The 20,725-nt window shown below is 47.0% G+C and overlaps 3 protein-coding genes across 3 annotated transcripts; 2 read left to right on the top strand and 1 right to left on the bottom strand.

The window, feature by feature from the left end:
* Positions 1–1,896: 1,896 nt before the first annotated feature.
* LOC127777523 (fucosyltransferase 2-like) lies at positions 1,897–3,770 on the bottom strand. Its single transcript, XM_052304131.1, has 2 exons — positions 3,509–3,770; positions 1,897–3,410 (listed from the first exon to the last, which is right to left on the bottom strand). The coding sequence occupies exons 1-2, from the start codon at positions 3,768–3,770 to the stop codon at positions 1,897–1,899; spliced, it is 1,776 nt and encodes a 591-aa protein (XP_052160091.1).
* Positions 3,771–7,815: 4,045 nt separating this feature from the next.
* On the top strand, positions 7,816–10,079 carry LOC127777522 (galactoside 2-alpha-L-fucosyltransferase-like). Its single transcript, XM_052304130.1, has 2 exons — positions 7,816–8,200; positions 8,395–10,079. Exons 1-2 carry the CDS (start codon positions 7,933–7,935, stop codon positions 9,900–9,902), a joined length of 1,776 nt encoding a protein of 591 aa, XP_052160090.1. The 5' UTR covers positions 7,816–7,932; the 3' UTR covers positions 9,903–10,079.
* A 4,957-nt stretch (positions 10,080–15,036) lies between these two features.
* On the top strand, positions 15,037–19,849 carry LOC127777557 (fucosyltransferase 2-like). Its single transcript, XM_052304163.1, has 2 exons — positions 15,037–15,363; positions 18,076–19,849. The coding sequence occupies exons 1-2, from the start codon at positions 15,195–15,197 to the stop codon at positions 19,575–19,577; spliced, it is 1,671 nt and encodes a 556-aa protein (XP_052160123.1). The 5' UTR covers positions 15,037–15,194; the 3' UTR covers positions 19,578–19,849.
* The last annotated feature ends 876 nt before the right edge of the window (positions 19,850–20,725 follow it).

Genomic DNA, 20,725 nt, shown 5'->3' with positions numbered 1-20,725 from the left:
CCTCGAAATCGACGGAGATCGGTCTGACCGGAGTAGATTAGCCGGTCTGACCGAAGCGTAGCCGCCGGTCTGACCGGTGTTGAATCTCCGGTCTGACCGCCGAGATTTGCTCCTGACGCCTGTCGCTGATGCCGGTCTGACCGCCGTGTACCTGCCGGTCTGACCACTGCGATGCCGCCGATCTGACCGCTGGTGTGCCGACGGTTAGACCACCGAAATCCGGTGAAACACAAATCGAAGAACTCTTAAAGTAGATGACGACTTTGTTGATTCTCTCTGTGTTTACAAAGTGCATCAACAGCACTCCTTACAAAAATTTCGACTAAACTCGAAACCCTAACTCAAAACTCAACTCAATTGCTCTCTAAAGCGATACCGGGAAGCCTCACGCTCCCCCTCTATTTATACATGAGGTAGGCAGCCTAAAGCCACGAACTAAACTCATACTAAGAGTCCTAAACACCTTAGGAAACCCTTTAGTACAAGAAATAAACTTTACATAACCAATCGTACCAAATTTGGACTCCTTCCAAATTCGACTCCGCATTCCATACGCACATAATACCTCCATCGTATGCCATATGGAATCTCCATCAATCACGTGCATCAACTCTAGCCTAAGTATCCCGCATGATCTCTGACCACCACGGACGTCGTCTTATCCCCAAGCCGACTCCCGGTCCATCACCGCAAATACTCTCCCGAGGCATCGAGTCACCTACACATGAAATAAACAAAGAAACCATATTCCGAGACCAAGCTATCACAACTTGACTCATTAATAGCAAACAACAGTATTACATACGTATAGTATCCATCTAGAAGTCATAATCATGAAATAAACTCGGATATCCAAACAAACAACCCGAAACCGAAACCGACACAGCGTCGGCCGGTCAGACCGCGCAATACACGCCGGTCTGCCATAGCCCGGTTTGACCGGTCACATAAAATGACGAATCCTGCGATCACCTGTGAAATCCAATCATCTCCAAAACCACTTCGTGAATAAATTCCAAATAACAAAACCAATAATCTCCAATGCCCAATTGTTCATCACAAAATAATAATCAAAAACACCTTTGATTTTACATAAGAAATCCCTCATCAATTCCTTTTTCTATAAGATGTACGGGCTATAGAACTGGAGAGATTAGTTTCTAGGTAATATAGACAGTATTAACTGTGTCCTACACTGAAACTGTACCTCCTGAGTGTTGAAACTTGAATGTATATATTATAATAATGAAGAGATGCTGCATGGAAACATCCAATGTACTGCACCCCGATGCTACACCGACCTGCACAAACAACCAAGAAAGAGGAATTGGGAAAATAAATAAAAGCTAGCAGTCCTCTTGTCTCCGTGTATTTTATCTCTAATGTGTTTGAGACTTGGAGGGGGTGTTTAGATTCTTGGGTGTAAAGTTTTAGCGTGTCACATCGGATATATAGATACACATTTAAAATATTAAACGTAGACTAATAATAAAACAAATTACATATTCCGTCTGTAAAATACGAGACGAATTTATTAAGCCTAATTAATCCGTTATTAGCAAATGTTTACCGTAACACCACATTATCAAATTCTGGCACAATTGTCAAAACTAGAGAATATGAAAGAAACGGCAAAACTCTCGGAAGCTCCGTCAAACAAAGCCAATAGTAGCTCATCGAAATACTCCAATATAATGCACACACTTTTTATTCGAAGGATCTGTGTATGGTACGAGGTAGATATCATATGAATAGACTGCTATTCGATACGAAGATATCTCAGTTGATTGTGAAATAGTACACACATAAAACTCAAAATATCCTGCTAAGATTGTGTAAATCTACTAACTATATACTAACTGAACTGCGAAATGGACCTCCTCTTGTTGTTGGCATCTACTCGACACGACGAACGAGCTTCAGCCCCCATGGCACGTCGTGGCAGTTCTTGACGTGCGCCACAACCTTCCCGGAGTGCGCGCTTCGCTTCATCCTGCAGTTGTTGTACGGCGGCGTGAGGAAGCACGGCTCCATGGACACGTCCCGGCGGCACGGCGGGTCGGGCACGGCGGACGACTCGTTCGCCGGCTTGTACATCACCCGCGGCGTCAGCCCGGCGAGCCCCTGCGCCACGTACCCGAACGTCGACCACCCGCTGGTCACCAGCGCGTCGGAGAGGCTGAGCAGGTATATCTCGGCGCACGCCTTGGCGTCGTGCGACCCGGAGCCGAACCGCTGGTACTCCTCGTGGCTCGGCTGGTGCACGCCCACCGCCTCGCCGGTGGCCGTCGCGCGCTCCCAGTACATGCCCTTGAGCTTCTCGTAGTACCACGACGTGAGGGAGGTGACGAGCACGGCTTTGGGCTTCAGGCGGCGGCGCGTCGTCGCCGCCGGTTCTCCGGTGGTGATCACGTCCGGGAGCAGATTCTCCATGTGCGCGCACGCGGTGATCTGTTCCAGGACCTTGGGCGACTCCTGCCGCGCGCCGAAGACGCGCACCTGGACGCCGACTCGCTGCCGCGCCGTCGCGAGGTAGGCGTCGTAGTAGCGCGTGACGAGACCCCAGATGTGGTTGTTCGGGTGGAACAGGTACCGTGCGAGGTGGTGGAACACGGCGTCCGTCTCCGGGAAGAGCGAGTCGAGCTCCGCCTGGAATCCGGTGACGAGGAACAGCCCCGGCACGATGTAGCTGTCCGTCCTCATCACAAGCCACGGGACGTTCCGGAGCACGCTCTGGTCGTCGTCGCAGAAGAAGAACTTGTCGTGGAAGGTGTAGTCGTGGTCGAGGTGGATGTAGGCGAACGCCGGCAGCTGTTGGTGTGGCGTCGGCACGTCACCGGCGGCGGCGTCGGTCGTGATCACCTTGTTCTTCAGCATGTTCCCGTAGCTCTCGGCGGTGTCGACGCTGAAGCTGGTGAAGTTCGTCAGCGGGAAGCCCGGCGGCAGCAGCCACGTCGTGCCGGGGAAGGGCTCGCAGAAGAGCTCGCCCATCTCGTTGCTGGGGTCGACGAGGAGCACGCGGTCGGTGAGCATCGCGTACAGGAACGCCGACGCGGCGGCGAGCATCCGGTTGCCGAGGCCGCGGTAGGATATGGACACCAGGTACCTGCACTCCGTCTGCGGCGGCGACCCGATGCCGCCGCTCTTGCCCGACCTCAGGCTCTCCACGGCGTTGCTGTACGCGGCGGTGCCCGGGCCGCACCGCCGCTGCAGCTCCTCGTGCCGCCGCAGCCTGGACACGAGGTGCGGCGAGGGCTCCTTGCCGGCGTTGTTTCGACGGTACATGGCGGATTGGTACCTGCTGTGGCATGACCCCTCGTCGAATCCGTCAGCCAACAGGCCGCCGAGAAGCTTGTCGTGCGCCGCCGCCGGCCGGTGTAGGAGCAGGATGGACTCGTCGCTTGATGATCCTGTGAAAAATTTCTTCAGTATCAAACTTGCCCGCTACTTGTATTAGTTCGTCGGAATATTGGAACGATGCAAACACAGCAATCATTAGTTTTCTTACCTCGGCCGCCGACGTTGGCAGAGCTGATCCAGACGGCCGGCGAGCTGGAGCGCGCGCCGTACAGGACAACCATTGGCGGCACGGTCATGATGAAGACGACGAGCGCAGCATTGGCTGCACTGTAAACGAGCCTTCTCATCGTCGACGGTGGGAACGCCGGCGCGCCCTCTTGGGCCTCTGGCCACCGGTGTGAAGCAAGCTGCTGCTCCTTCCATGGCGCCGCAGCGCCGTCGCCGCCGATTGTGGCTTCGTGCCGTCGCATTGGTGAAGACACCAGCTCCGTCGGCAAGGTTGCTATGATCGCACTGCAGCAGCAGCTCACCTGCTCAGGTGGTTTACCAGTAGAAGTGTACGAGATACTGAGATTAGCACCCACTTCCAGGATTAGCTATCACCTAGCAGTAGGAGGCATGTGGTTTACCAGAGTAAATACGATGGCGTGTAACACTACTGTAGTAAATCCCGATACATGTAATATCTGTCTCTTTTTCCTAAGTCACATCTTTGCATCTGGCTTGGAAGCCTAGAACCCTCGCGATTTGCTATATAAATAATACTTCTAGGGATGGTTCATTGACCTGTTCCCCATTGACCTGCTCCAAAAGGACCAAAAAGGCCTAAATTAGCGAACATTGACCTAAATTGGAGTAGTAACAATGTGAATCAGGTCTGTTCATATTACTACTGAAATTAACCTTATCAAAATTTAGCAATACCAATTTTTTTTATCAGTTGGCATAATTACTAAATTTGGTAAGATGAAATAAATATGATGTGACAAAAATTTCCTATGTGTTATCAATATTTGATAAAAAAAACTAAATACAGTTATATATTTATCAATTTTATCAAACAATGATATGTTTAAAATGATACCAATCTAAACAGGCCATCATTTCTTATCGATCTACTCTGTCCTAAAATTATTTTTCATTTACCCCTCAAATATCAATATAAAGGTAAAAAGACTAAATCATCCTTTATTTTTTCAAATACCAATGTAATTATCTTCTACTTTATTTTTTTCCAATGTATTTCTCTTCTCTTTCAAAAAAAACCTCTGATACATGAAATTATTTTCAGACAAATGAGAGGAGCGTAGCCCAACTCCTTTCTTGTGGTGGAACTTATCCATATGGGTTTAAGTACTAGATTTGATATCGGTGTGCTTCTATTTACTATTAGTTGTTTTTCTAGTGGTAAACGACGTACCCGTCAACCGTTTATGTTAGCACTGTGTTCTAAAAAGAAATTATTTTAGAATGGAGGGAGAAATACTCTAGGGGTGCTCATGAAAATGTTTTAGCATGGCTCGCACACAAGTGCTGGCGCTGCTGCCATTTCTGTTTCTAAAACCAATGACATCACATTTTTTGGACAGCTTCAACGTTGCCTTTTGAACATTACACTTCGACATGAACCAAATAAGGTCCCGTTTAGTTCCCAAAATTTTTTCCAAAAACATCACATCGAATCTTTGGACACATGCATGAAACATTAAATATAGATAAAAAGAAAAACTAATTGCACAGTTGTGGGGAAAATCGTGAGACGAATCTTTTAAGCCTAATTAGTCCATGATTAGCCATAAGTGCTACAGTAACCCACATGTGCTAATGACGGCTTAATTAGTCTCAAAAGATTCGTCTCGCGGTTTCCAGGTGAGTTCTGAAATTTAGTTTTTTTATTCATGTCCGAAAGCCCCTTCCGACATCCGGTCAAACGTTTGATATGACACCTAAAAATTTCCTTTTCCCCAACTAAACACACCCTAGCATGGAAAAGAAAAGCTATCACCTTGTTGATTGCTTGCCGATTATATCGACCAGTGAGGCAGTGATGATATAGAGGCTTAATGACGAAGCAAATAACCAAGTCGTAACATGTAACAGAGGAAGAGGCAGGGTTTACCTTACCGCCGGTAACCGCACGGTTACCACGGTTATCGGGCTTACCGCGGGGTACGGTAATATAAGTACCACGGTAACATCCTTAAATTCAAATAAATTTAAAAAATAATTTGAATTTTTGATGAATTTTGTACGGTTTTGTATGGTTTTTAATGCCGGGACGTGGTAACCCCGATCCCGGCGGTTTAGAAAACCTGGGAAGAGGAAGGAGATGTGACGAACGAGGGCAGAAATACAACCAGGAAGAAACAGTTACTCAGTTGATTTCGGCAGCCAATCCAGCAGATCTACCAAACTGACGCGACTGTGTGGTTAATATCCGAGCAGAGCGTCCGTCAAAAAAAAAAAAAAGAGAAGTATCCGAACGAACAGAGCGATTTCTGACGTTATGTTCCGATCCCTACGGCGAGCGACCACCAGGAGGCGCAGACGTAACGATGGGCCCCGTCACCGCCTCCCCGCCGTTGGAGTCTTGGGAGATTACGGTGACCAACCCGGATTCCGGTGTCGTGTGCAGTCCATACACCGAGATGATCGGTGCAAACGTGCAGTGGTATGCTCCGTGTGCTTCGGCCTGTCGGCCTCTCGGGAGTCGGGACGGGAGGACGAATACAAGAGCCTAATTGCAATGGGCCGCTCGTGGGCCGCAGTTAGGTTTCGGCCCATGCGTGTCTACAAGCCAACAGCCACTGGGGAACAGAGAAAATCCATCATCTCACGGGGCCGTACCGTAAGGAGAAGCATGTAAATAGGAGTTTCCTTTATTCACTCCAAAGATATACTTCCTTCGTTTCAGGTTACAGAACGTTTGTATTTTGGTCAAAATCAAACTATTCTAAGTTTGACTAAGTTTATAGATAAATACAGTAATATTTATAATACTAAATTAGTTTCATCAAATCAATAATTAAATATATTTTCGTAATAAATTTATCTTAGGTTGAAAATGTTACTACCTTTTTCTACAAACTTAATCAAATTTAAATCAGTTTGACTTTGACGAAAGTCAAAATATTTTATAACCTAAAATGGAGGGAGTAGTATAAGTTGAATGTGAAATGGTTAGCACTCGATAATAACACGTAAAAGCTAAAGATCGGGCATCTTAATTTGTCATGTCGTTTGGCATCTACTCGGCACGATGATGAACGAGCTTCACTCCCCACGGCACGTCGTGGCAGCTCTGGACGTGCGGCACAACCCTCGCCGGATTGGCGCTTTCCTTCATCCGGCAGTCGTATACAACAGTCCTGTTGCGGTCCAACAAATATGGAACGAAACAGTCCCGTTCTGTCCCAACGTACATGGGCTGCTCGTACGCCGTAATCCCCAATTAGGCCCAACTTATATGGTCCTCACGCGTAAGCAACATTCCCTTTCCAGCCCAATCTATATGGGCCGCAGGTAACGTAACGCGAGATGTGCAGCCCCCTTCTCCTCCTCTTCCTCTCCGCCATCGAGGACGTTGAGCCCGCGGCCACCGTGATGCTCTCCCTCCGCCGCTGCCTCCCTCCCCTAGTGACGAGTTCCGCGAGACTGTCGGCGCAGATCAGAAGGATCTGACGCGTTTCGGTTTCTGTTGCAGAGATCTCCATAGATTAATCATCCACAGAACCGGTCAGTGACATGCAGACAACACCTGAACATTGTGCAAAAACCAAATTTTATTATTTTTGGTCACGTCGCGGCATGCATCTAGTACGCTTCTACAGTCTGGATCTGCGTGCCTGGCACGAAGCCACGAACAGAGCAGTTGACTTCACGACCTGGGTACCAAGATGTTCTCCCTATGAATTTGCTGCTCTGATCCCAGGTCTCAAAACCTGGTGTTGGTGTCAGTTGAGAGGACCAAAGATTGTCACAATATGGCGAAGCGAGGAGGAGGACGGCCTTGGGTCATCGTGCTCTTCTCATTGCCTCTGCTTCTCGTGTTCTTGCTGTCCGCCGATCGCCGGGTGCTGATCGCATCCGAGTCCCAAGTGCTTCGGCTCATAAAGGGAAGAGGTAAATGACAAGTCGATGACTCGTAATTTAATGTTTCATACCTCGCTTTATACGACATTTGTGCAAATCATCGTACTATGCCATCGAGTCTAGAGAAAACAAAATCATTTGAGTTCATGTGAAATGTGTCGGTGACTCGTAGTCTTGCCCATGTTAAAATTTCTCGTGTCAATTTCAACGCTAGCATTGGCATCAGGGAGGTGTTAAAATGAGTGTAGGTCAACTTGTCGGTTAAGAATAGTTAATTTCCAGCTCGGTATCCTTTAACAATTGTCAACTTACAGGTAACTACAAATCTGAGATCGGAATCAAAGTGTTTCTACACTAGCAACCAAGATTAGTACTAACCAATAACCATAGCCCATAGAGCTCGATTCACCCACAGAAAGAATAAAGAAAACGAAGTATGGCACGCAGCATCTGCATTTGCATCTTAGCAGAAAACTAAGTATAGCCAAGTAGGTGGTAGCCTACATACCATTCTACCAACGTCGCCGGCGGAGAGCCGAGATGGGATCCGGCGGTGCCGCCGCCGCCGCCGCCGCCGCGCCACTACGGAAAGAGAAGCAACGCTCAGCCGCCGGCCGGTGGCCGGAGGTCGAGGACGGCGTGGTGCCAGCGACGGCCAAGAGGCACGTGCGCAGGGCGTGGAGATGTGGTGTCAACGTCGTGCTCGCCGCCTTCGTCATGGTCGTGCCGCCAATGGTCATCCTCCTCGACGCCCGCGGCGCCGGCGCGCCGGCCGTCTGGATTAGCTCCGTCAACGCCTTTCGCCGAGGTCAGGGCCACGGTTTCAGACGTTGACATGCGTGTCAATCAATCATCCAATTGTCAAGTGTGTAGTTCAGTTTGCAGCCAGTCAATCGTCAACGTAGTATCTGCAAGCCTGAATTCTGTTGCCGTCCGTGTACCGATGCGTGTCTGAGTCTGACTGACGAAGTGAGAAACTGAGAATTGATTTCGTTTGTTCAGGCGATGGCTCGATCCTGCAATGGCCGGCGGCGGCGGCGGCGCGCGACAAGCTTCTCGGCGGCCTCCTGGCCGACGGATTGGACGACGGATCATGCCACAGCAGGTACCAATCCGCCATGTACCGTCGAAACGCCGGCAGGGAGCCCTCGCCGCACCTCGTGTCCAAGCTGCGGCGGCACGAGGAGCTGCAGCGGCGGTGCGGCCCGGGCACCGCCGCGTACAGCGACGCCGTGGAGAGGCTGAGGTCGGGCAAGAGCGGCGGCATCGTGTCGCCGTCACCGGAGGCGGAGTGCAGGTACCTGGTCTCCATCTCCTACCGCGGCCTCGGCAACCGGATCCTCGCCGTTGCGTCGGCGTTCCTGTACGCGATGCTCACCGACCGCGTGCTCCTCGTCGACCCCAGCAACGAGATGGACGAGCTGTTCTGCGAGCCCTTCCCCGGCGCGACGTGGCTGCTGCCGCCGAGGTTCCCGCTGGCGAACTACACCAGCTTCAGCGTCGAAACCGCCGAGAGCTACGGCAACATGGTGAAGAACAAGGTGATCACGACCGACGCCGGCGATGCTGCTCCGACGACGGCGCAGCTGCCGGCGTTCGCGTACATCCACCTCGACCACACGTCCACCGTGGAAGACAAGTTCTTCTTCTGCGACGAGGACCAGAGGGCGATCCGGAACATCCCGTGGCTGGTGATGAGGACGGACAGCTACATCGTGCCGGGTCTGTTCCTCGTCACCGGATTCCAGGACGAGCTCGACTCGCTCTTCCCGGAGACGGACGCCGTGTTCCACCACCTCGGCCGCTACCTGTTCCACCCGACCAACCACGTCTGGGGCCTCGTCACGCGCTACTACGACGCCTACCTCGCGACAGCGCAGCAGCGAGTCGGCATCCAGGTGCGCGTCTTCGGCGCCCAGCCGGAGTCGCCGAAGCTGCTTGATCAGATCACCACGTGCACGCAGAAGGAGAAGCTGCTCCCGGAGGTGATCGCCGCCGGAGAGCCCCCCGTCGTCGACGTCGCGCCGGCGAACTCCAAGTCCAAAGCCGTGCTCGTCACCTCGCTCAAGTCGTGGTACTACGAGAAGATGAAGAGCATGTACTGGGAGCACGCGACGGCCACCGGCGAGGCGGTGAGCGTGCACCAGCCGAGCCACGAGGAGTACCAGCGGTTCGGTGCCAGGTCGCACGACGGCAAGGCGTGGGCGGAGATATACCTGCTCAGCCTCTCCGACGCGCTGGTGACCAGCGGGTGGTCGACGTTCGGGTACGTGGCGCAGGGGCTCGCCGGGCTGACGCCGTGGGTGATGCACAAGCCGGCGAACGACACCGCGGCCGCGGCGGGCGACGACCCGCCGTGCCGGCGGGACGTGTCCATGGAGCCGTGCTTCCACGCGCCGCCGTTCTACGACTGCAGGCTGAAGCGTGGCGCGGACACCGGGAAGATGGTGCCGCACGTCCGGCACTGCGACGACGTGCAGTGGGGGTTGAAGCTGGTTCGTCGGGGGTGAATGGTATAGTACGTACATTGTAGTAACAGTTTTTGTAGTTGTCACGTTGTCACTCTCGCATGTTGTACACTTGTATGTTAGCAGCATCCATGCAAAATGAAAGCTGATAGAAAGCTTTACCGGAGACTGGAAAGGAGTCGTCGTTTGGTTTATGCTTATGTTTATTCATACCGCTTATTAGCAACCAAATATAATTTACAAGAAAATTTTTTATATATGTGTTAGTGATTTAAAAATAAATACTGCAGAATAAACTATGGTAAAACAAACCACCAGATCAACTTAAAAATTAAGCATAAATATAAGCGAAAAGATAAGACCAGAAGAGTAATTAGCAGCCTAGGAAGCAGAAAGTATTTTCTACACCTAGGTGCCATGGCACCTAGGTGTAATGCAAACAGTTATATAATGCAAACAGTTATATAAAAATTTCATAAAATTTTATAAGATAGTCCATGATAATATAAGACACTATGTAAACATGTAAATCTAAATTCGATCGATATATGAAGAAACAAAATAACAAATTTTATCTGCACTGTACGGGTACTATTCACTGTCTGATTTTATTATGTTTGTTTCTCTAGCTGTAGATCAAATTTAGTCCTGCATGTTTGTGTATAGATTTGTATCATCACAAACGATGTTACTAAATTTTTTTAATTTTTTCTATAATTATTTGAGCCACATGTAAATGATAGGTGCCATGGCACTAGGTGTAGAAAATCCTTGTCCGCCTAGTAAGCAGGGTAGACCCATATTTTGGGCTGGTCCTGGGCCTAAAGGACCATGGACTCAAACAAATTTTCACCACGTCGTTCTCAATGGAAATAGGTTCATCTAAGGTCCCTTAACTTGTCGACAAATCCGATTTTCGTCCTTCAACCGGAAAACCAGATACAATAGATCCCTCAACTATAAAAATCGGTGTAAAGGAGGTCCCTCGGCGGTTTTGATTGCGGTTTTGACTGACGTGGCGCGTACGTGGCTAGTTTGACTCGATCTTGATCTGACGTGGCGCTTACGTGGCAAATCGATCCGGAAAAATAATAAAACCCGTGGGACCCACATATCAGTTTCGCACAAATAATAATAATAAAATGGTGGGACCCACATGGGCCCCACTGTCATCCTCAATCCTGGGTGGGCGGCGAACTCCACGCTGACGGCGCCCGGAGCGAGGCCGCCATCGCCGTCGAGGCGGAGAGGGCGTCAGCGAGAGGAGATCGCGGCAGCGTCGGAGCAGCTAGCAAGGAGGTCGGTGTAGACGTGGTCGAACCGTCGAACCCGAGGAGCGCCTGGAGCATGCACCGCCTGCCGAGGCGTGTCGCCACTGCTGCGACGCGGTTGAGCGCGTCGAGCTTCTCGGCGAGCGTGAGCGCCAGGAGCCACGAGTCGTCGCCTGGCACGAGCGCACGCACGGCCTGGGAGCCGAGGCAGCGCGGGCGAGCAGCCGCGCCGCCTCGGCGTCCGACAGCAAGCGGATACAGGTTGGCGGCGCGCGACATAGCGTTGGCCACCTCGAACGACAGGATGTCGACCTTCCCGTCATCCACCCCCTCTGCCGCCGCCGCGGCGCCGCGCCGCCCTTGCCGCTACTCGTCACCGGCTTCACCTTCCTAGACAATGACGTCGCCATGGACAACACCTTGTGCACCAGCGACCGGCCACCATGGCGATTTCTTGATTTTCTTCTTGGATCAAACAAAGATTAACCAAAAGGAGGCTAAAAAGTAGTAAGAAAAATATCTCCGCTTTTGCACCAAATCCAGCTAAACAAGAAACCAACCACGAGCAGTCAAAACAGACACATGTGGGTCCCACGGGATTTATTATTTTTCGGATTAAATTGTCACGTAAGCGCCACGTCAGATGAAGACCGAGTCAATCTAGCCACATAGGCGTTACGTCAGCCAAAACCGTCATCAAAACCGCCAAGGGACCTTCTTTGCACCAGTTTTAATAGTTGAGGGACCTGTTGTATCTGGTTTTTCGGTTAAAGGACGAAAATCGGATTTGTTGACAAGTTAAGGGACCTCAGATGAACTTATTCCTTCTCAATGGGTAGCTATGACCCAACAAATGACTTGACTTTCATTTTTGTAAACAGCAGTAATGTCATACGCCTCGAATAAATATTGAAAATATACATAAATTTTTGAACTTTTCGTAATTATACATGTGTTTTTGAAAGCCCGTCAAGCAGAAGGCTGGAGAAGCAGAGAATATGCTGGGAGCGATACATTTGGCGCCACCGGAAGAAGAGGCAACTGCAAAGAAACTGAATATCAAGGAACATTGCATCTTTAGAACAACAGATTTTACTGATTTATGCCTTGATGTTTACAAGTGCCGAAAAGAATTTTAAATGTTAGCAGAATGCTTAAGCTTCACTGGCTGAATACACAATATGACATGTTGACATGTGTATAATAGAAGTACTAATTATACTCGATGACTTCATTATGAGGTACACAAACAACTGTACGTAGGGATGAAAACGGAGCAAATACGGATGGATAATACTCATACCATATTCGTTTTCATAATTTTTTATTAGATATGGAAACGAATATAGATAACTCAAATACAACAACAAATACGGACTATCTCGAATACAAATAAGAATCGAATATGATCGGATACGAATACATAAACATTTTTTTCTCGGAACATAAAAACCAACTCAACTTCTAATAGATATAAATATCAACTTATGTAATTAACTTATTTTATATAAAATATAGTATAATTTATAAATATTTTTAAAAATTTAAATAATATCAATAGTGTGGACTAGTATTAAGACATGAACTATTATTAAAATCTAAAAAGGTGTCAGCGCTGCGGACATTGTGCCAGGTGGGGGTTGAAAATCGTTAATCGGAAAAAATAGGATCTGCTCATTCACAAACATTGTGACGGAAACGGATTTTAATACCGGTAGGAGATCAGCGTGTACTTTTTTTCTTTCAAATTCATTGCAAATTCAACGCAAATAGTTATAACTTTTAAAAAAAAACTTTTTGACAATGTAGACTCTACATTGACATATCATTCTACCAAAAAAAATAAAATTCAACCTAGACAGTGGAAAAAAATAAAATTCAACCTATACAGTGGAAAAATAGTTTCAAAATATCGTTACTTTTTGACATTTTTACGATATTGCAGTCCAAAACATCACTTATTCTGTGATTAGATATCTATAACTTGTATTAATTGGGTCATAGGAGAAATTAAACTTCCTCCTGTTAAATAAAGTAATCCTTAACAAATATCATTCACTATTTATCATATAAATCTATATAGTGCATCTTACTTAATGTAGTTATAGTAGCAACACTGAGGTTGAGCCACGTCACCACAAATTAAAAGAGCCGTTGGATCTAACTAAATTACTTTGATGTGTGTAGTCCGTCTCTATTTCGATCAGTATGACCCAATGTTTTAGAGCAAAAAGCTCAATTGAGATGGCCTAAGTCATCCCTGTCCTCGTCCCACTTGCAACACCGCACACTCCAACTTCTCCCCGCACCATCGTGTAAGCACCTTTTCTTCCTGTCGATTCTCGGGGGTGTGCCTCTCTCTTTTCTCCCATTTCTGTCCAATGTACCCCCACCCACCTACACGTCAGTTCCCTTCCTCGGGTGGTATACCGCTAGGGAGCTCCCTACATAGGCACCTTAGCTCCACCTTTGCATCGCTTCTTCTCTCATTGCCACACGCAATATGCTCGCAACGACTCCTCTCCCAAGCCGTAGTAGCATGAGAAAACAGTTCGAAATGACACTAGCTGGTGGGCGGAAGCTCTGGTCAACATGGCTTGGAGCTCTCCGACCTCCGGGAAGAAAAGGAAAGAGGCAGAGAGGGCTAGGGAGAAAATAGGAAAGAGAGCACTATACGTGGGATTGACGAACTTTCTAACTTACACCATATAAGCATCATGTAAGTAAAAAAGAAAAACTCTAGTTTGAAATGTAAAATAAAAGTCAAATTGAACGGTTTTAAGAGTTGAAGAGTTAGAATATCCAGGTTTAGAGTTGAGAGAGAGGTGAAATAAACTTATCCCTATAAGTGCATAGTACAAGTGTGATGTGTGTTAAATCCATAGGTGGATCAAGGGGTGGTCCTGGGAAAAAAATCATAGCACAATGCATATATATACATATGTGAAAAGAAATTTTTAAAAAAATAATAAAAAAAGCTTCTATACTAATATATTATAATGCACATTTGATTAATCTATAATTCTAACTTGGTTATATTTAGAGTATTTAAAAATTTATAAATTGGACCATCCAAATAAAATTATTAGATACGCCACTCGGTTGAGAGAAAACCCTACCGAGGAGATGGACTAGCGTTTGTAAACAAATAACGGTCACGTTGCCTCGATCCATTATCCATACATTAGCGATTCCGCCATTGGTACCTCGCTTGTATGCTTCTGCAAAAAATTACTGGAAGTCTGGAACGGAACGGAACGGAATGGCCAAGTCAATTGATCGCTGTGCAGCGTCTCCCTTTCACCGTTGGAGTACCCAAGGCCCCAATCCCAAGGATGGGGAATCACGGTATCGAGGCACAATCTCTCTTTGTTTTGTCCTGATACTTCAAGATGGAAGGAACTTTCTCAGAGGCCATTCTGCCATTGGTGTAGGATCGTTTACCTACAAATTAAGTCCAAAGATTAGCTTGTCCACTTGTGGAATTCACAGATTAGCCCATTCTGCCATTGGGGTAGGATGTACCTGCAAGGACTAAAATACACTGCCGTCCTCAATAGAAAACACATATCTTGTCAGGTTACTACTACTAGTACGTTAATTAATTTTAAGATTAACTGCATGCTGCTACCTTCGTTAATTTCTCTTGATATTTTGGACAACCACACAGAGTCACACAGTCATCAATACATGTTTCCCTATTATTTATTCTAAATTCATTATTTCTAGAAGAATATAAATATAACTTTAAATATGTTTCCTAACGACAAATCTAAACATTTCAAGATTTTTTTACTGCACATAGTTTAGGACGTCAAATTTTTTGGAGAGAGTGCTTATCTACTTCCTGTACTTTACTAGTACTGAATATATAGGCATACAGTTGACCTGCATTTCAAGAGAAAGACCTTGTGCAGCATGCCAGCATCCAGTTGGCTGAATCACCAGATCTCACACTGAGCTAGCAACCATTGCCACTGAGGGTGAGAGCGCTGCACGGAGAGATCGAGCGGCGGCGCAGGGTGGCTCCCCGGCCGGCCAGTTGGTATCGGCGGCGGCGGCCATGACGAAGGCCCTGCAGGCCGCCGGCGGCAAGCCGTGGCGCCCGGGGAAGATGAGCACGGTGCTCGTCGCTGTCCTGATGACCATGCCGCCGCTCGTCGTCATCTTCAGCGGGCGAATTGGCGATCAAGCGATGTGGATCAAGACGGCGGTGGATGGCATTCGGGGAGGTAATTAAGCTAGTTTTTCTTCCATTTTCCTCCCAATTTCGAACTTTTCTGTCATACATGCGAGTTGGTAGCTTGTACATTCGCACAGGCTATTTGGTTACATACCCTGTACCAAAATTTATTTTGGTTAAAATTCACATGTAATCTTTGTTTTTAAGCACACAATTACAGTTCAATTTTATTTTATTTAGAATATAAGAATTTTAAAAGGGAAATATTTATCTGTATATTTAAAAAATCTTTATTTTGGGGAAAATCACATAAAAATCACCTAAGAATTTATATTGGAAACGCTAAAAAAGTATCGATAGTTTTTTCTCAACAAAGTTTCGTGTTCATGGATGAAAAAAAAAATCACGCCATGCACAAGCTGCGAATCAACCGTGAGCCCTTCGTCTCATGCCTATTTTGCCCAAATGAGCAAGCAAACTTACATTATAATATTAACTAGCTGGGTTGCCCGCGTAATTGCGCGGCTAGCACCCAAACAAAATAATATATTTTTAAGTATGACTTTACTTAAAATTTATTAAATAGCTAACTCATTGCCTTAAGACTTTGAAAGACCAAACCTTATCATCCTCATGTTTCTAATTATATAGTTTTTAAAAGTCACACCATTATCATCCTCGTGTTTCTAATTATATAGTTTTTAAAAGTCACACCAATTGCTACCCCTTATGTCATCTCTTTCTTTATTTGATTACTCGATCTATCAATATTTCTATTCATTCTTTTTGGAACCTTAAAATTTGGATTTTATAGTTTTAGAGTTTATTGTCACATTGGGTTTCGTTTTTATAATTTCTAGATGTCCCGTCAAACGTTGCCATTATACTCCTCTACGACCCGGCCACTGTCTCTTCTCTTTATTGTCATTGAGATTTTAAAAATCGAAGATAATTATCGTTTGGGTTCATTTTTACTTTAAGTCCCGTCAAACCGTCAGCGGCTTTGCCATTGTACTCTTCTACGGCTCGCTCGCTGCCTCCCTTCTTTATTGTCATTGAGATTTTAAAATCGAACATGATTATCATTAGGTTTTTTTACTTTTTGGAAGTTCCGAACCTTTAAAATTTGAACGATGCCATTATGCCCCTCTATAGCCCATCCGTCGCCTACTCTTTATTGTCATTGTGATTCTAAAAATCGAACATAACTATCATTGGAATTCATTTTTTATTTTCTAGAAGTCCCGTCAACCGTCGGCGGCTCTGCAACCATACTCTTATACGCCCGCCCGCTTCTTCTCCTTTTTATTGTCATTGAGATTTTAAAAATCGAATATGATTATCAATGGGTTTATTTTTTTACTTTCTAGAAGTCCCGGCTACTGCCTTACTTGTTTGCTTCACGGCATGCCTGACGTCCCTCCTTATAATCGTCATTAGGATTCTATTTGTTGTTTTATTAACATTTTTTATATGGCGTATCAACCGCCATCACTCTACTCTTTTATAGGCTTGTTACTTAATTTATCTCGTCATGTGTTTTAGATGGTTTTTTCCTTCAATAGTCTTTATTTTTATCACAAATTTTAGTTATTTATAAATTGTATTTCTAATTTAAATATTATTTTTCCTTTTCTAATTTCAGAATTTATTTTTTTTAAAAAAATAGTTAAGACCGTATTGTGTTCTTTTAATGTTTTTATTTTTTTTAATTTCAGTTGTTTCAAAATTGTATTCCTACTTAAACTCTCTTTTATTTTTTTCTAATTTTGGATATTATTTTATTTTTTATTTGAAATTTTAATTAATCTCGTATTGGGTTCTTATATTGATTCTTCTTTCAATATTGCTTATTTTTAATTCCGAATTTCAGCTAATTTTAAATTGTATTCCTACTTGAACTCTTCTTTTATTTTCTTTTGCTAATTTCTGATTTGTTTTTATTTTTATTCCGAATTTTAATTAATCTCATATTGGGTTCTTATATGGACTCTTCTTTTAATATTCCTTATTTTTAATTCCGAATTTCAGCTATTTTTAAATTGTATTCCTATTTGAACTCTCCTTTCCTTTTCTAATTTTGGATTTTATTTTATTTTTATTTCAAATTTTGGTTAATCTCGTATTGGGTTCTTATATGGAAACTTCTTTCAATATTGCTTATTTTTAATTTCGAATTTCAGCTATTTTTAAATTGTATTTCTACTTGGGCTCTCCTTTCCTTTTATAATTTCGGATTTATTTTTATTTTTATTTTAAATTTTAATTAATCTCGTATTGGGTTCTTATATGGACTCTTCTTTTGATATTCCTTATTTTTAATTCCGAATTTTAGCTATTTTTAAATTGGACTTCTACTTGGACTCTCCTTTCCTTTTCTAATTTTAGATTTTATTTTATTTTTATTTCGAATTTTGGTTAATCTCGTATTGGGTTCTTATATGGAAACTTATTTCAATATTACTTATTTTTAATTCCGAATTTTAGCTATTTTTAAATTGGACTTCTACTTGGACTCTTCTTTTTCTTCGATTAATGTGGGAATTTCTAGCCCCCACGGCGAACGTGGTGCCTCCTTTCAAGGCTGTTTTAATAATATAATAGATAGATAGATAGGTAGATTACAATATAACTATGACTACATTTAACATACTTTTGAAAAAAAAAATCTATCGCCATAATTTTAGATAGACCCATTTATATTGTGGAAGTGATCGGGGGAAAAAATCCATGTTCCAAAAAGTTTCTGTGACTTGTGCAGGTACAGATGATGATGTCTCCTTCATGAAGCACCCGACGACGTCACACGACAAGCTTCTCGGCGGCCTCCTTGTCGACGGCTTCGACCAAGAATCCTGCCACAGCCGGTACCAATCCGCCGCGTACCGGCGAAACGCCGGCCGGCGACCATCGGAGCACCTCGTCTCCAAACTGCGGCGCCACGAAGACCTGCAGAGGCGGTGCGGCCCTGGCACCGCCGCCTACAGCGCCGCAGTGGAGCAGCTCAAGTCCGGCAAGAGCCCGGCGGCGGCCGAGGCCTCGCCGGAGGCGTGCAGGTACCTCGTCTCCATCTCCTACCGCGGCCTCGGCAACCGGATCCTCGCCGCCGCGTCGGCGTTCCTGTACGCGATGCTCACCGACCGCGTGCTCCTCGTCGACCCCAGCAACGAGATGGGCGAGCTGTTCTGCGAGCCCTTCGCCGGCACGACGTGGCTGCTGCCGCCGGAGTTCCCGCTCGTGGGCTACCAGGGCTTCTACCTCCACACCGCCGAGCGGTACGGGAAGATGCGCGAGGACAGAGTGCTCAGACCAGACGGCGGCGAAGCGGCGGCGGCGGCGCCGCCGCCGGCGTTCGCGTACATCCACCTCGATTACAACCAGACCGACTACGACAAGCTCTTCTTCTGTGACGAGGACCAGCGGCTGCTGTCGAGCATCCAGTGGCTGGTGATGAGGACGGACAGCTACATCGTGCCGGGGCTGTTCCTCGTCGACGCGTTCCAGGACGAGCTCGCCGCGCTGTTCCCGGAGCGCGACGCCGTGTTCCACCACCTCGGCCGCTACCTGTTCCACCCGACCAACCACGTCTGGGGCCTCGTCACCCGCTACTACCGCGGCCACCTCGCGTGGGCGCGCCGCCGCGTCGGCATCCAGGTGCGCGTCTCCTCGTGGGAGTGGGAGTCGCCGGAGATCCTCAGGACGATCACGTCGTGCACGCAGGACGAAGGGCTGCTCCCGCGGGTGCTCGACGACACGGACCAAGAACCACCGGCGACGGCGGCGGCGAGCGCGCGCCGCGGTCTCAGGCCGAGCGCCGTGGTGATCACCTCGCTCAAGTCGTGGTACTACGAGAAGATGAAGGGGATGTACTGGGAGAGGGCGACGGAGTCCGGCGAGGTGGTGGTGTTCGACCAGCCGAGCCACGAGGAGCAGCAGATGTACGGCGTGAGGGCGCACGAGCGGAAGGCGTGGGCGGAGATGTACCTGCTGAGCACGACGGACGTGCTGGTGACGACGGGGACGTCGACGTTCGGGTACGTGGCGCAGGGGCTCGGCGGGCTGACGCCGTGGGTGCTGCCGCGCCGGGAGGTGAACGGCACGGCGCCGCCGTGCCGCCGGGACATGTCCATGGAGCCGTGCTTCCACGTCGCGCCGCTGTACGACTGCAAGCGGTGGGAGGACGCCGGCAAGATCGTGCCGCACGTTCGGCACTGCCACGACATGCCCGCGGGGCTCAAGCTTGTCGACCGAACGGAGTGGTGAAGCAAAGAGAAGTGCTTGAGAAAGTATATCGAGATACATAAATTTTAAACTGACATTATTGATATCGTGAGTTACTATTTAGTAGGTATTAAAATATTAAATTTTATAGTAGAAAATATTTCCAGTACCTTCTCAAAGATAATAAAGGCCCCGTTTAGCAGGACTGGCTGTATGCTGCATGGGGCTGTGCGAACAAAAGAAATGTTAGTAGTTGGGTTCATGTAGCAGCTGGCTGTGGCACAGCCACATGCATGGCTTCCAAACATACCCAAAATTACCCAAAGAGTAAAGTATTTGAAACTAGAGTTAAAGTTGTACCTTTTACTTAAAGTACGAATAATATTGAAAATACATTTGTATTTCTAACATGGCCCCACAACTTTGTAATCTTACATGTCAGTCTCCTCGTTTCGCATATAATTGATTATAATCTGTAACACTTATTAATTAACGATAAAAGTAGTATATGATTAAATTTTTATAAACATGTTTTTAAGACTAAAAGCCAATGTAAAAAAGAACGTATTATAGAATGAGAATATTTAATCCCTACGTATGATTATAAAGAACGCCATTTAAATCCCTTGTTTTTCGACTCTCATCTCTACGTCGTTGGAGAATATCCTAGCCAGCTTGCACGCGTCCTGATAGGATCCCTTCGTGGCGTGCGATAGATATAGATGGCGATGTGGGCCACCGGGCACGGCATGGCCCAGGCCCGGCCGTGCCTGGGCCGAGGCTTATCGGGCCGGCACGGCCCGACCGACGCACCGGGCCGTGCCGTGCCAGCCCACGTGCCGCACTCACGGCCCAACACGCCTCGGGCTGTGCCGGGCCGGCCCGAAGGCACGCTGGGCCATCGTGCGTTTTCTCAGAATAAGTCTAATTTTCCTCCGTACTATTGGGCTGTGACATATATAGCTAAAAAAAGGTCTATTTTACCACCCTCTTCTTTGGGCTGTGGTATATAAATAGTTAAATTAAGTCTATTTAAGGTCCCTATTCTTTGGACAGACATTTATATGTCTATTGTTAATCCCTATACTTTGTGTGCCGGGCCTGGCCTTTCGGCCCATCGTGCCGGGCCAGCCCAGCGTGCAGGCGGGGAGGCCCAGGCACGGCCCGGCGGTCGGGCTGGGCCGGCACGG

The sequence above is a fragment of the Oryza glaberrima genome, chromosome 6 (genome assembly GCF_000147395.1).
Source record: "Oryza glaberrima chromosome 6, OglaRS2, whole genome shotgun sequence".
NCBI lineage: Eukaryota > Viridiplantae > Streptophyta > Magnoliopsida > Poales > Poaceae > Oryza > Oryza glaberrima.
Note: the sequence above shows the minus strand (reverse complement) of the source record. Positions and strands in the feature narration are given on the sequence as shown.